The sequence below is a fragment of the Bactrocera tryoni genome, chromosome 1, assembly GCF_016617805.1.
Source record: "Bactrocera tryoni isolate S06 chromosome 1, CSIRO_BtryS06_freeze2, whole genome shotgun sequence".
In the NCBI taxonomy this organism is placed as follows: Eukaryota; Metazoa; Arthropoda; class Insecta; order Diptera; family Tephritidae; genus Bactrocera; species Bactrocera tryoni.
The window spans coordinates 38,751,401-38,762,933 of NC_052499.1; the positions used below are offsets into that span (position 1 = coordinate 38,751,401).

General features: G+C 36.5%; 1 protein-coding gene across 1 annotated transcript; it reads right to left on the bottom strand.

Moving 5' to 3' along the window:
• Positions 1 to 3,902: 3,902 nt before the first annotated feature.
• On the bottom strand, positions 3,903 to 11,161 carry LOC120766754 (serine protease gd). The gene is made up of 4 exons (XM_040092427.1): positions 10,745 to 11,161; positions 5,376 to 5,541; positions 4,690 to 5,311; positions 3,903 to 4,626 (listed from the first exon to the last, which is right to left on the bottom strand). Exons 1-4 carry the CDS (start codon positions 10,967 to 10,969, stop codon positions 4,209 to 4,211), a joined length of 1,431 nt encoding a protein of 476 aa, XP_039948361.1. The 5' UTR covers positions 10,970 to 11,161; the 3' UTR covers positions 3,903 to 4,208.
• Positions 11,162 to 11,533: the final 372 nt, after the last annotated feature.

The window sequence follows — 11,533 nt, forward strand, 5'->3', positions numbered from 1 at the left end:
AAAAGCTGCAGCTGTACACATACCCTTCGTAGCTACATTTTTGACTTTCGTCATGATCAAATGCTCAAAAAAAAAAATTGTTTTGAATAAGGACATTCATAAGGCATAAAGAGAATTTTTAAACTATTTCCAATGTTGCACGCACAGAAAGAATCCGAAAAACTTCAACAGAAATATACCACAGAAATACTACCGTCTCCCGAGGAGGCCCAAAAAATGAGTTTCACTGACATTCTACGTTAAATTCAAGACGAATATAATGTCCAAGTATCCAAGAAAACGATTTCCCGGTGTTTGGTCGCATCTGGCAGGACAGCACGCAGGATACCACTTATGACTAAAATTCATAGGAAACAGCGTGTAGACTTTGTCAACTCTAATTAGCCTTGGACAACAAATCAGTAGAACTATGTCATTTGGAATGATGTAACAAAATTAATCCGCAAAGGTCTTGATGGTCGAAGGAATGTTCGCGGTCTAAAAATTTGATCCCCGCTATCTTTCACTTGAAGTGAGTTTGTGGAGGATCTTTCATTGTGTGGGGATGTTTTATTTGGTGTTGGGTTTGTACGCTCCATAAGATTGATAGAATTTTACACAAGGGGAAATACGTCGACATCCTGAAAAATGTCATGACGACATGAGCGGAGAAAAATTTGCCCGTTATATGGAAATTCTAACAAGATAACGATCCAAAGCATACGGCGAAGTTGACACAAAAGTGTTTTGATGAATATTCCATCAATGTTTTGCAGTTGCTATCGCCCAGCCCAAACGTGAACATCTCTGGTGTGAAGTTAAAAAGCCGTTAGTACCAAAAATATCCCAGATAATAATGATATTTTTGATAAAATAAGCACGGCATGGCAAACAACACCAGCGTCTGATAACGTCAGTGGATGTGGAGTCATATTATAGTGTAGGGGTTAAGCAACAAAGTACTAACTGAAAGTAAGCACATATTTGTAGTATCATTATATTTTGCATATAAAATATTTTCGTATCTAATTAGTTGTCGCACTTAAACCGTTGATTCCACATGTTTTAGTTGATATTTTCATAACAAAAATGAATTTTAAACAAAATTTTTACTATTAGAGTTTAAGTTTAACATAGGTTTCGTTAAAATAAGTGAAAATACAATGTAAATACGTGATTTATTGGAAAATAACATCATTTACTTCAAAATATGTAGCGGCTCTAATTAGCTGTCAACATCTGCATATGGTATTTCTGCGGTTTCTTTACTGAATATTAAAGTAATAGACCGGAGAATTTTTGTTCTTGTTTAGCATTGACTTGAAGTATGCACAAAATGCAGTTACGGAATTTATTAAAAAGTCCATTATTAACTGTAATGCAGCTTAGAACTTGCAGGACTTTCCATTCACTAGAGAGCATCAATGCTCTGTCATAAATAAAAAGAGGAATAGAGATGCACACATGACATAAATATGCTTTGAGTCTATACATTCTCCGCTAACTCGCTGACCGATTTCATGATACACTACTGCCTACTGAAGTAGACTCCGATGTGGAGGTTAAAGGCTAACTCAATACACACAGGAACCGAAGGAATAAATGCTAAAAAAGAAATTGGGCGAAATTTAATTGTCTAACCAAAATATTTAATATAACATTCTGCAAATACGAAGATATTCAACCAAACCCAACAAAAAATTGTGTAATGTTTGCACGTAAATATGAATGTGTGGGGCCGTTTTGATTTTAATTTCATCACTTTGTTTTGGCTGTAAGCCTCACACCGCCTTAATAGTTAGTAGTTTAGCACATGCCACTTGGTTTGTTGGCTTTTCTGCCTGCCACGTTTCGAAGGTTAACGTGCGGTAATAGTTAACGTGCTGTCAAAGTTTGTCTGCACCAGAATATAAATGAGAACTATGACTACTAAATGAATACAAAATTTTCTTTCCGAAAACAAATCAGAGTACAACAAAAATTTCGGTAGAAGATAGGGATGGAAGAGAAAGCAAATATCACATACACTGTAAAGAGATATTACATATGTATGTATAACCGCCATTAGACTAATTCTGACACAAGGAGCACTAGTTTGGTGGCCAGCATTAAGGGGATATTTTGGTCTAGAAATTTAAAAAAATCAAAATTTTTTTTTATATTTTCAAAGTTTAACTATTCAAGAATGTGTACAGGAGGATTTTTCAAAATTCAAATTATTTTCGGAGATATAGGCATTTTTCTGACCCGGCATCCAAACTGGTTCGGCCAGAACTAATAGACTGCAAAAAACTTTACACGAAACTTTAAACGCGTTTTTCTCAAAACTGACTTTTTCGGAACGATACCCACGATTTCTCAGGTTTTACAGGACCGATTTACTTGAAATTTTTATAGAGTTTTCTTTATAGGCTTGTCTATGGTTGGAACTAGCCCCATCACCAAATTTTTATTTTTATTATTTTTAAAAAATTCGAAATAGTCCGAAAAAGTTATCCAAAAACACTTTTTTTCAGGCAGTCGCCATTTTGTGAAAAAATGTTTTTCCCACTTTTCCGTAGCTCAGGCCATTGCGACAATATTCTAGATTAATAATATTTTTTTTTGGTTTCAGATAACTAGGAGGGTTGAAATCATGGGTATGGTCACGTGGAAATTTTTAGAGACCCCCATTTTTTTCTGTACTCTTCTAAAATTAACAAGTAAGGTATGCCTGTCATAAGAGCCGAGTAAATTCCAATATGCACTGTGCCTATTATTTGGCTTGCTCCGAAATTTTAGCACAGTCTTTTCAGAAATAGTGCTATGCTACTCAGCTTAAACTGAGTACTGAATGAGATTCCTTTTAATGAAAAGACATTCGAAGTTCAAGCGGCAAATGTCACCAGTCATTGAGTTTGATGGCTGCTTAACTGGTTGTAGCAAAAGCTACAAGGTCAGACTCTTGGAGTTTCGCTTCAATCTGCACATTGGGTTTGAACCTTTGGGGAAATTCGTAGTGGCTGTGGCTTAAACACAAAAGCAGATAGCATTGAAAATTCAGTTCAGTGTGGAATTGCACTGCGGTCTGGTTCCGAATTCACAGCACGGCAGAGGTTTTAGGTCGGCCTCGAACTCGACCTAGGCCTGACGAATTGGAACCAAAAAATACTCGCAAAACTCATTTATTGTTTGGGCTGTTGCATCAGCTGCCCATAGACGTCTTTACTACGAAAGTAGCAGCAAGTTCTGCTAAAAGAATAAAGAAATTAGGGGGTGAGAAATGAAAGATTATGAGCTTAGCGCCATTATGAACCAGCTAACCTTAAGATCATCAGACTAAATATTTCCAAGACTAGATTTAAATAGTCACTTTCAAGTGAGGTTGCCCTCTAATCGTGAACGGAAAACTAGATTAGTGAGGGATAATGCCATAACCTATATCTATATCAAAATGTCCAAAGTGGACTGCGGTGAAGGGGCGGATAAGAACTCCAATGTTTTTGACATCTCCCTCTCCAAAGTCAGCTGGCATCTTCTTAGTGGAAGTACTAAGTTTAAACAACTATAGGAGTATACAGAAAGCAATCAGGCAGCATTGCTGGTCTTGTCGACACCACGGATTAATTCCAGCGTAGACACCAATTATAAGAGCGCTTTAAACTCAAAGGCAGATCAACTCCTCTTGTCCTTAGTTTGAACTGCCGACCACAAAAACATTTTCGGCAACACTTTTACGTTGATCCAGTGATCCAGCTAAGAGCTTATTTAGACAAATTCGAGGCGGAGTTAACACCATGCCCGCTGGTGTCTTCAAAACTTTTAAACGCACGCATCACAGCATAATATTTTAAAAAAGAACTATTCCGGGCTTGGTGGTCTCTTCCGAGAGTTCCCTAAAATTACCAATTTATGTATAAATATTCAGAAGTGGTGTATGATATTAGTCTTTATATGAAATTCGTTTATTTTAAATTTTGTAAACTTTTGACTGAAGTACTATATCAAGTACTATATTTTGACTTTTTTTGTATACCTGAGTGTTATAGTAAAGCTGAAAGTAGAAATTAAATGTTATCCCTGCAGAAATTGGAGGGGCTTCGAAGGCACTCTTCCGCACTTAGACGCCACTCAAAAACTTTTCTTGTAAACCTTAAGCTGGTAATGGTATAATTATTATAATCTCAATTCTCAAGTTTTCGCAGTCTATGACACAGTTGTGCATGCGTATGGCGGACAAAAACCCGTTGTCACAAAATATTACTTCGCACCCACGAAAAATGTTTCGCCAGATCACAGTATATTACATATTGGCTGAGATCGCATTGACCCTGTGTAGTAAGACCGGCCGATACGATGCCACGTAACATCCAAGCACCATTACGATTTAGCATCAAGCCGCCCCCGGAATCACCCATACAAGGACCGGTACCATCACGATTACCAGCGCAAATGGTGCGTGGCGTTGTTATTCTAGTGAAGACCTCCGAAGAACGCAGACAATCGTTGTCGCTGACGATCGACGTGTCAACCATTTTTGGTAACGCGCTCACTTCATGACCTCTCTCATCCGCACCCCAGCCGGCAACGTATGCTGTTTGACCAACAACAAATGAAGTGTCCGCCGCCTCGCTCCATAAGCAAATGGGCCGAATAAATTGACTAAATCTACAAAGAAAATTTTATTTACATCACCAAAAACCACTAAATGGGTTGCCAAAATTAACTTACGCAACACTTGACTGCATGTGTAATATTGCGATATCTGCATCTGGCAGCGAATTTCCATTATAGTCGGGATGAATGATCAAATTGCGTATATCCCTCGAGACAGCGCCGGCCTCACCATAATTGTCCAAGTTGTGACGGCCTAAATAGACGACGATCTGAGAGGCGCTGAGAGATTTTAGCTTGAAGCAATGTCCCGCGGTGATGACTGTGTTTGCAGAGACCAACGAGCCGCCGCACAAGAATCTCAAGCCAGATGATGACAGCTTCTGATAGATAGCGGTCAACCAGGGGAATTGTCCACGCGAAATCTGTATACCACCGTGAATGAACGGCGTCGCAGATATACCTTCTACACCACACGTATTATCCGCAGGAGCTGGAGTTCGCCTTGTACTTGGCTGTAAGAATGGGTTATTAGGCGCAGGTCTTTCCCTTGTAACTTGAGGCTGCTGACCAATAATTTGCTGTGTTTGCTGTGGAAAGCGATTAACAATCTGAGTGGGTATTGAATTTGCATCGGTGCGAAAACCGGGGTCAAAATTACTATTGAGCGGACTCGTGCCGCGCACAGTTGCTGTTTGCAATGTATGCTGAAGATCCAAAGCAGTGCTTGGAGGGGGATCTACAAAATGGAACAATAACAATAAAATTGTTCGGGCTATTGTGTATTTTAAACAATTACTCACACTCAGATGCCGCGCAAACGGTGACGCCATTGACGGTGATACGCGTCAACTTTGGCACCACATTAGTAAATGGGAAATCCACACGATAAGAAATGGGAAGACCACGCGCCAAGTTATTCAATGTTGTCTGCTGACTTTCAAAGAGCGATAAACGGCCGTAGTAATTCTGAAATAAGTAAAAGAGTGATTACTAAATAATAGTGAATACAAATATGGTCAGTAGGAATATCGCAAGCTCTATTATTTGCAGTTAATATAAAACTTAAGTTTGAGGAACAATCGGCGGCAAGTTTTCTCCACTTAAGTTTACTACATTTATCAGTGGTTAACAAATTTGTACATTCAAATAATTTATATTCGGAGCAGGTGTGAGTACCTATTCTCTGTACCAGTGGTACAATTACTTGTTCTGGACTTTTCGGATCAAGTGAGTGTAGAACCAACCTTGTTTCTTAAAAAATATTGTCGAATTATACAACTTTTCGAAAATTATAAAAAAAGTCCATGAAATAGAAAAAAATAATAATGAATTATTAGATCGTCTACTAAGTAGTTTCGTTTGATGAAGACAGCTGATTTTTCATAGCTAACACACTTAACCGCTTTATCGGTCCCAGCCAGACATATACAAGTAGATGGCGATATTATCCAATGGATCAATAAATAAATCCATTTGATTTTTGCTTAGTTATAACTTTCAAAAGACGCGTGTATAAATTGGAGAGCTGCTGGATCAATAGTTCGTGAATAATATTAGTTATTATGAAAAAATAATAAAAAATGGAATTTTGTGTGTTGCTAAAATATTGCTTTTTGAAAGGAAAAATACAGATCAAGCAAGAACTTGGCTTGATGACGAATTTCGAACACTGTCTCAGGAAAATCAACCATCAAGAGATTGGTTTAAGTTTTAACGAGGCGAAATGAGCACTGAAGATAGTGAACGCAGTGGACGCCCAAAAAAGATTGTTACCGACAAAAACACCAAAAAAGTCCAGAAAAGAATTTTGGATGACTGCAAAGTGAAGTTGTATGTGAAAGCTGGCATTCTCAAGATATATGCACATCATATTATTCGCGAATATTTGGGTATGAGAAAGCTTTGTTCAAAGTGGGTGCCGCCCTAGCTCACTAATTGACCAATAGCAACGCCAATTCATCAATATTTTTCGACTTTAATGAAGGTGGTCTTGATACTCCAGAAAATGTTTGACATAAACCAAAGATTTCATTTGGCTAACATACCTGGATGTCATTTTCTTTGGAATTCAAAGATGTCAGGCGATAAGAGACATCGCGGGAGATTGGAGCCAGTATTGATTAACGCCAGCTATAACAAAATAATATATTTACTGCAATAACAACATTTGTCTCAATAGGCGCTATCTGCACTTTGGAAATCGAAAACGTTACTTTTTGAACGCACTCTATCAGTGTGTACTTAGTGATTATCTAATTGCCTTAACTGAGTCTAAAAGAGCGATGCACATGCTGAATCACAAGAAATCATGCTGGGGCTACACCTTTGCACATATGAATATAAATAATGACAGTGTATCCATCACGAATAACAGAGCCAACGTAACAAAAAGTAACAGTAGTTAGGAAAACTAACCGTTAAAACAACGAACGACAAAATATTTGTATTTTAGCATTGCTCGACAAAAATATTCAAAAACACGCCGGAGACCTTTGCTACCTTCGATTCGCCATTTTTCCGCTCGTTTCTGACCCCTTATCAGAAAATTAAAAGAAACAACTGAGTGATCGGGTTAAGTGCGTACAAGAGAGTATGCGGGTATCTCATTAAAGTGTCATAGCTCCTATCTGCAATGCTACCAAGTGCTGTTTTGCATATTTTGGATCATTGTGAATGGTTCAAATGAAGATACAATTTTCACTTTTTCTTATTCAATTAAGTAATTTAAAAATGGTTAAGGCAACGCTTCTCAAAAGACAGCGTTTGTTATCTGCGGTATGCAGATGGAATTCAATAACCAACTGCCAGATAAAAAGGCAGATATGGCCCAAGAATAAGAAGACTAGAACCACAGACTTATTTGATATTTCCAGGAATAGTATTTTCAGACTTACAGCTACTATTAGTCTTGTGTCGAATTGCGACAAATCTTCTTACAAGAAATTGATTCGCAGACTTCCGAAAAATGTAGTTTTTAGACAATTTAAGAAGTTGAAGCACTGCTTGATCAAGTGTATCACGCTTAAAGGAGGCTAGGGTAGGAAATAAATCACAATTTTCTCAACACTTTACTTTTACTTTTTTAAGTACTTAACTAAGACATATCGGACAGCACTCTCACTGTTTGTCAAGCTGTAAAACACATTGGTCGTGGTAGTGGGGGTATGAATACAATAAAAGCTTTCATATATAATAAAGATGTAATAAAACAGCTTTGTTTGCTTTCTCTATGAGAACATTTACTTAGAAATGTAAATTATATGTACCTGTATCATAGAAAATCAATATTAACATCATTTATTTTGCTGGTCCGGTTTGTAGTTTTTTCTGTTCGTTTTATCTGTAGATCCGTATTCGTTAGGTCCGAAAACGATAATTGGGTGCTTACAGCTTTTGCATTTATTGTGAGCCATTGAAGTATTGAAAAATATATATTATATAATATTTGCAACCGGCACGGGCTTGGAAAGCCATGAACAGCTATTTCCAATCAACCCAAATACTTGTATATTCTCAGGGATATTTGCTAACGTCAGATCTTTTTGATTAAAGAACAAATGAACGTTCAGAAATTTCCACTTTTTGATCAATGATTCGAAACCGGTAAATAAAAGCATAAACACGATTTCAGCGATGATTTCAATTTAGAATTATTATTATATTTTAGATGCTTGTCGCTCAAAATCTTCTATTTTCTTCAGATGAACATATGTATGTAGGCATGCGACGAGTGTATTAGTAATTCCGCAATATTTGGTAAAACCAGTTGGACCGAGCTAAACGGTTTCATGAAGACGGCGAAGTGACGCCGAGATTTTCATGAATAATAACAATAAGGTATACATTGTGACAGAAAAGTAACCGGTAATTGTAATTAAAACGCAAATTATTTAATTCTTCATTAATATTTATTTTGTAGCCTTCCTATAATCCCCACCAGATGTAGCACACTTATGCCAACGATTTTTTCAGTATTAGTTTTGAAAAAAAATATTCTCTTAATCGGGACGAGTCGAGCAAAAACGAGTTACATGCTCAAAATAATTCGCATGTCTTCAACGATCTCTCGACCGTCTTGTGCCTTTGTTAAGCATAATCTGGTTATAACAAAATTTGAGAAAAATTCTGTGTTCAATACTTTTATCCATTGTAAAAATCGCAACTCATAGTTTTTTGGCATATTGAGTCCTACCAGCATAGCAATATACATTTTGTTGAAACATCACTTAAACGGGGAATTTAATTACGATTTCCGGGTGCTTTTTTGTCCCAATGAGAGTGCAAGTACTGCCAAATACACACACGTTAAGCATTTATTTTTATCTAAGACGCACATCTCAAATAATCACGCCTCTCATCAACATTTTTATAATTTCATTAATCGTGTTTACTGTGACGAATAGTATCGTATTGCATAAGTTTTAATCTTTGCTACAACAAATACAATAATAACAAGAAAATGTACCCATCGATAATCAGACAAAGTCTATTTGCTGAGTTATGAATACAACAATGAACCAACCTACAATGAAAGCCATATCGAGCGATATTCGCTGTTTAAAGTGTAGTTGTTGCCGGGTTTCACAAATTGCCAACTATTTGAAGTGCCAAAAATTCCGTTTGCCGCTGATACTTCGTTAAAAAACTTATGCGGAATTTGTTTATACCCTGTACAGGTATTTTAAGTCTGCCACGATATTTCTAACATACAATAAGAAACGTCAGAGACCCTACAGTATATATACATATAGTATATGTATATAAATGAAATTGATGAGTTAAGCGATTTAGCCATGTCCGTCAGTCCTACTGTATATACCATATACGAACTAGTGACATTTTTCAACTGTTCTTTTCTCACCATATAGCATATAGTTGCCATATAAACTGGACGATCAGAGTAAAGTGCTTTTAAAGAAGCTTTTCTATTTGACGAGATATCTTCACCAAATTCAGCATAGGTTATTGCCTAAAGTCTACGAAAACAATGAACAAGTCACTATAGCATATAGTTGCCACACAAACTGACCAATCAAAGTTCTTGTTAGAAAACTTTTGTATTTATGAAGGGTATTATAGCTCCGGTGCAAGCGAAGTTAACGTTTTTTCTAGTTTGTTAATTGAACCATTTTATAGGAAATAAATTCAATCGAAAAAAAAACATAATTCTAAATTCATTTTACGAAACGAAGCTTAAGTAAAGCTGGTCCTGTCAAACTATCTTAATGGAGAGAGCTGCAAAGTATTAAACCGAATTTCCCTCAACTATTGTTGTCCACATACAAATTTTATGAGAATATATCACAACAAACATTTTCAATACACTATGGTAGACCACTTTAACAAGTTTCCTAGTTAAGGAGGGGGTAAGGTATTTTTGTTTTTTGTTGCATTTTTTTTTATATTAATGTACAATATCTTAAGATTATTCTGTGAAAATTTAAGAGCAATTAAATCAAAATTGACGGAGATATACACTTGTAAGTCTCCGCCCTCCGATTTGATTGTAAGCGTCTGTGAAGCTTTAAAGCGTTTTTCCCACAACTCACGTTTTCAAAGTCGGTGCTCCTCATAACTTCAAAACTACTGCACCGATCCTTTTGAAATTTAAACACTATTTCTGTACATATTTTACGAGGTAACGCTGGAGAGTTTGTTTTGTTTTTTTTGTTCATAATTTTGATTTCGCAATAACAAATTAGCCGATTTTTTCCCAAAAAATTGTGTTTTTCACTTCAAAGTCTTCGAAAAAATTCAAAAATTGGAATTTCAAAAAAACCCTTAGAGCGTTACCTGGGGAAAACTATTATCTAACGAATGAACTTTCATTTTTTGATTTCAAATGATCCAGCAACGAGTTATGAGGGGCACCGCAGTTCAACTTTTTTTTCGAGATCCGTCCGGACAATTGCCGCCATTGCCGTAGTTTTTCTTTGTAAAAAATTGATGACATTTTTCGAATGTCATACTTCAATGTGCCATTGGTTGGATAAATAAATTTTAACTGTGTCGTCAGGAAAAAAATCATTTTCGTATTTTTTGACCTTCGAAAGTAGAAAATAGCGTCGGGTCTCGAACCAGTTATTAAAATAGTTCTACACTTGTCCTCATTGACTTTTACTTAAGCTGCTTTAGTTTGCATTGATATTTTTGATTATACTGAACTTACCGATTGTACCGGATATCTCTGCGAGAAGCGCACATCCAGTCGAGTGCTGCTCATCGATAAGGGCAGTGTAATGCGTCCGATGTATCCGTTACCATAGTTGAGGTACTGGAAGTAGTTGGGACAGGCAATCGAAGGTATTTCCTGAGCATTGGCAGTAATTGGCAGGCGCCATAAATGCAATAAGAAGAGAACAAAAGCAGAACACCGCAAAACAGTGTGTAACATTTCACAATATGAGCTTCTGTATGCGAGATTTATTAGGAAGTTCACTATAGCTTAAGTATTTGTTTAGATTCGGTTTCGTTTCCACTTTTTCTCACGCGTGTTTATTTGTCATGGTCTCACTTATGTTCTGTTAACATTTATTTATTTATTTATTATATTAGTATTGTTTTATATTAAATATTTTGAACTTTTGCTGCCTTTCGTAAATAAATGCAAATTAATTTCTAATCACCATACATTAAAAATAATAATATTCTCACTAAGTATTTTTATACTGGTCGTACTTGTATTTTGCGTCACCCTATTGGCTATTGAAAGATCAACATCTCCGTTTCCGAAACCGCGCTAATTTGCTAGTATCTCAACACGCTGAGCATCGCGAACTGAATGAGCGAACTGGTGAACACCAGACTCAACTGCGAACCATCTAATGCTTATATACTCTGAGCAGCTCCAGTTCAAAAGAATTTTCAAAATTAAGTCTCCTACAGAAATTTTGAGAGAATTCAAATGTGAAGTAAAGCGGTTGTCTTAACAAAGTTAATTCCAGCAGCAACATACACG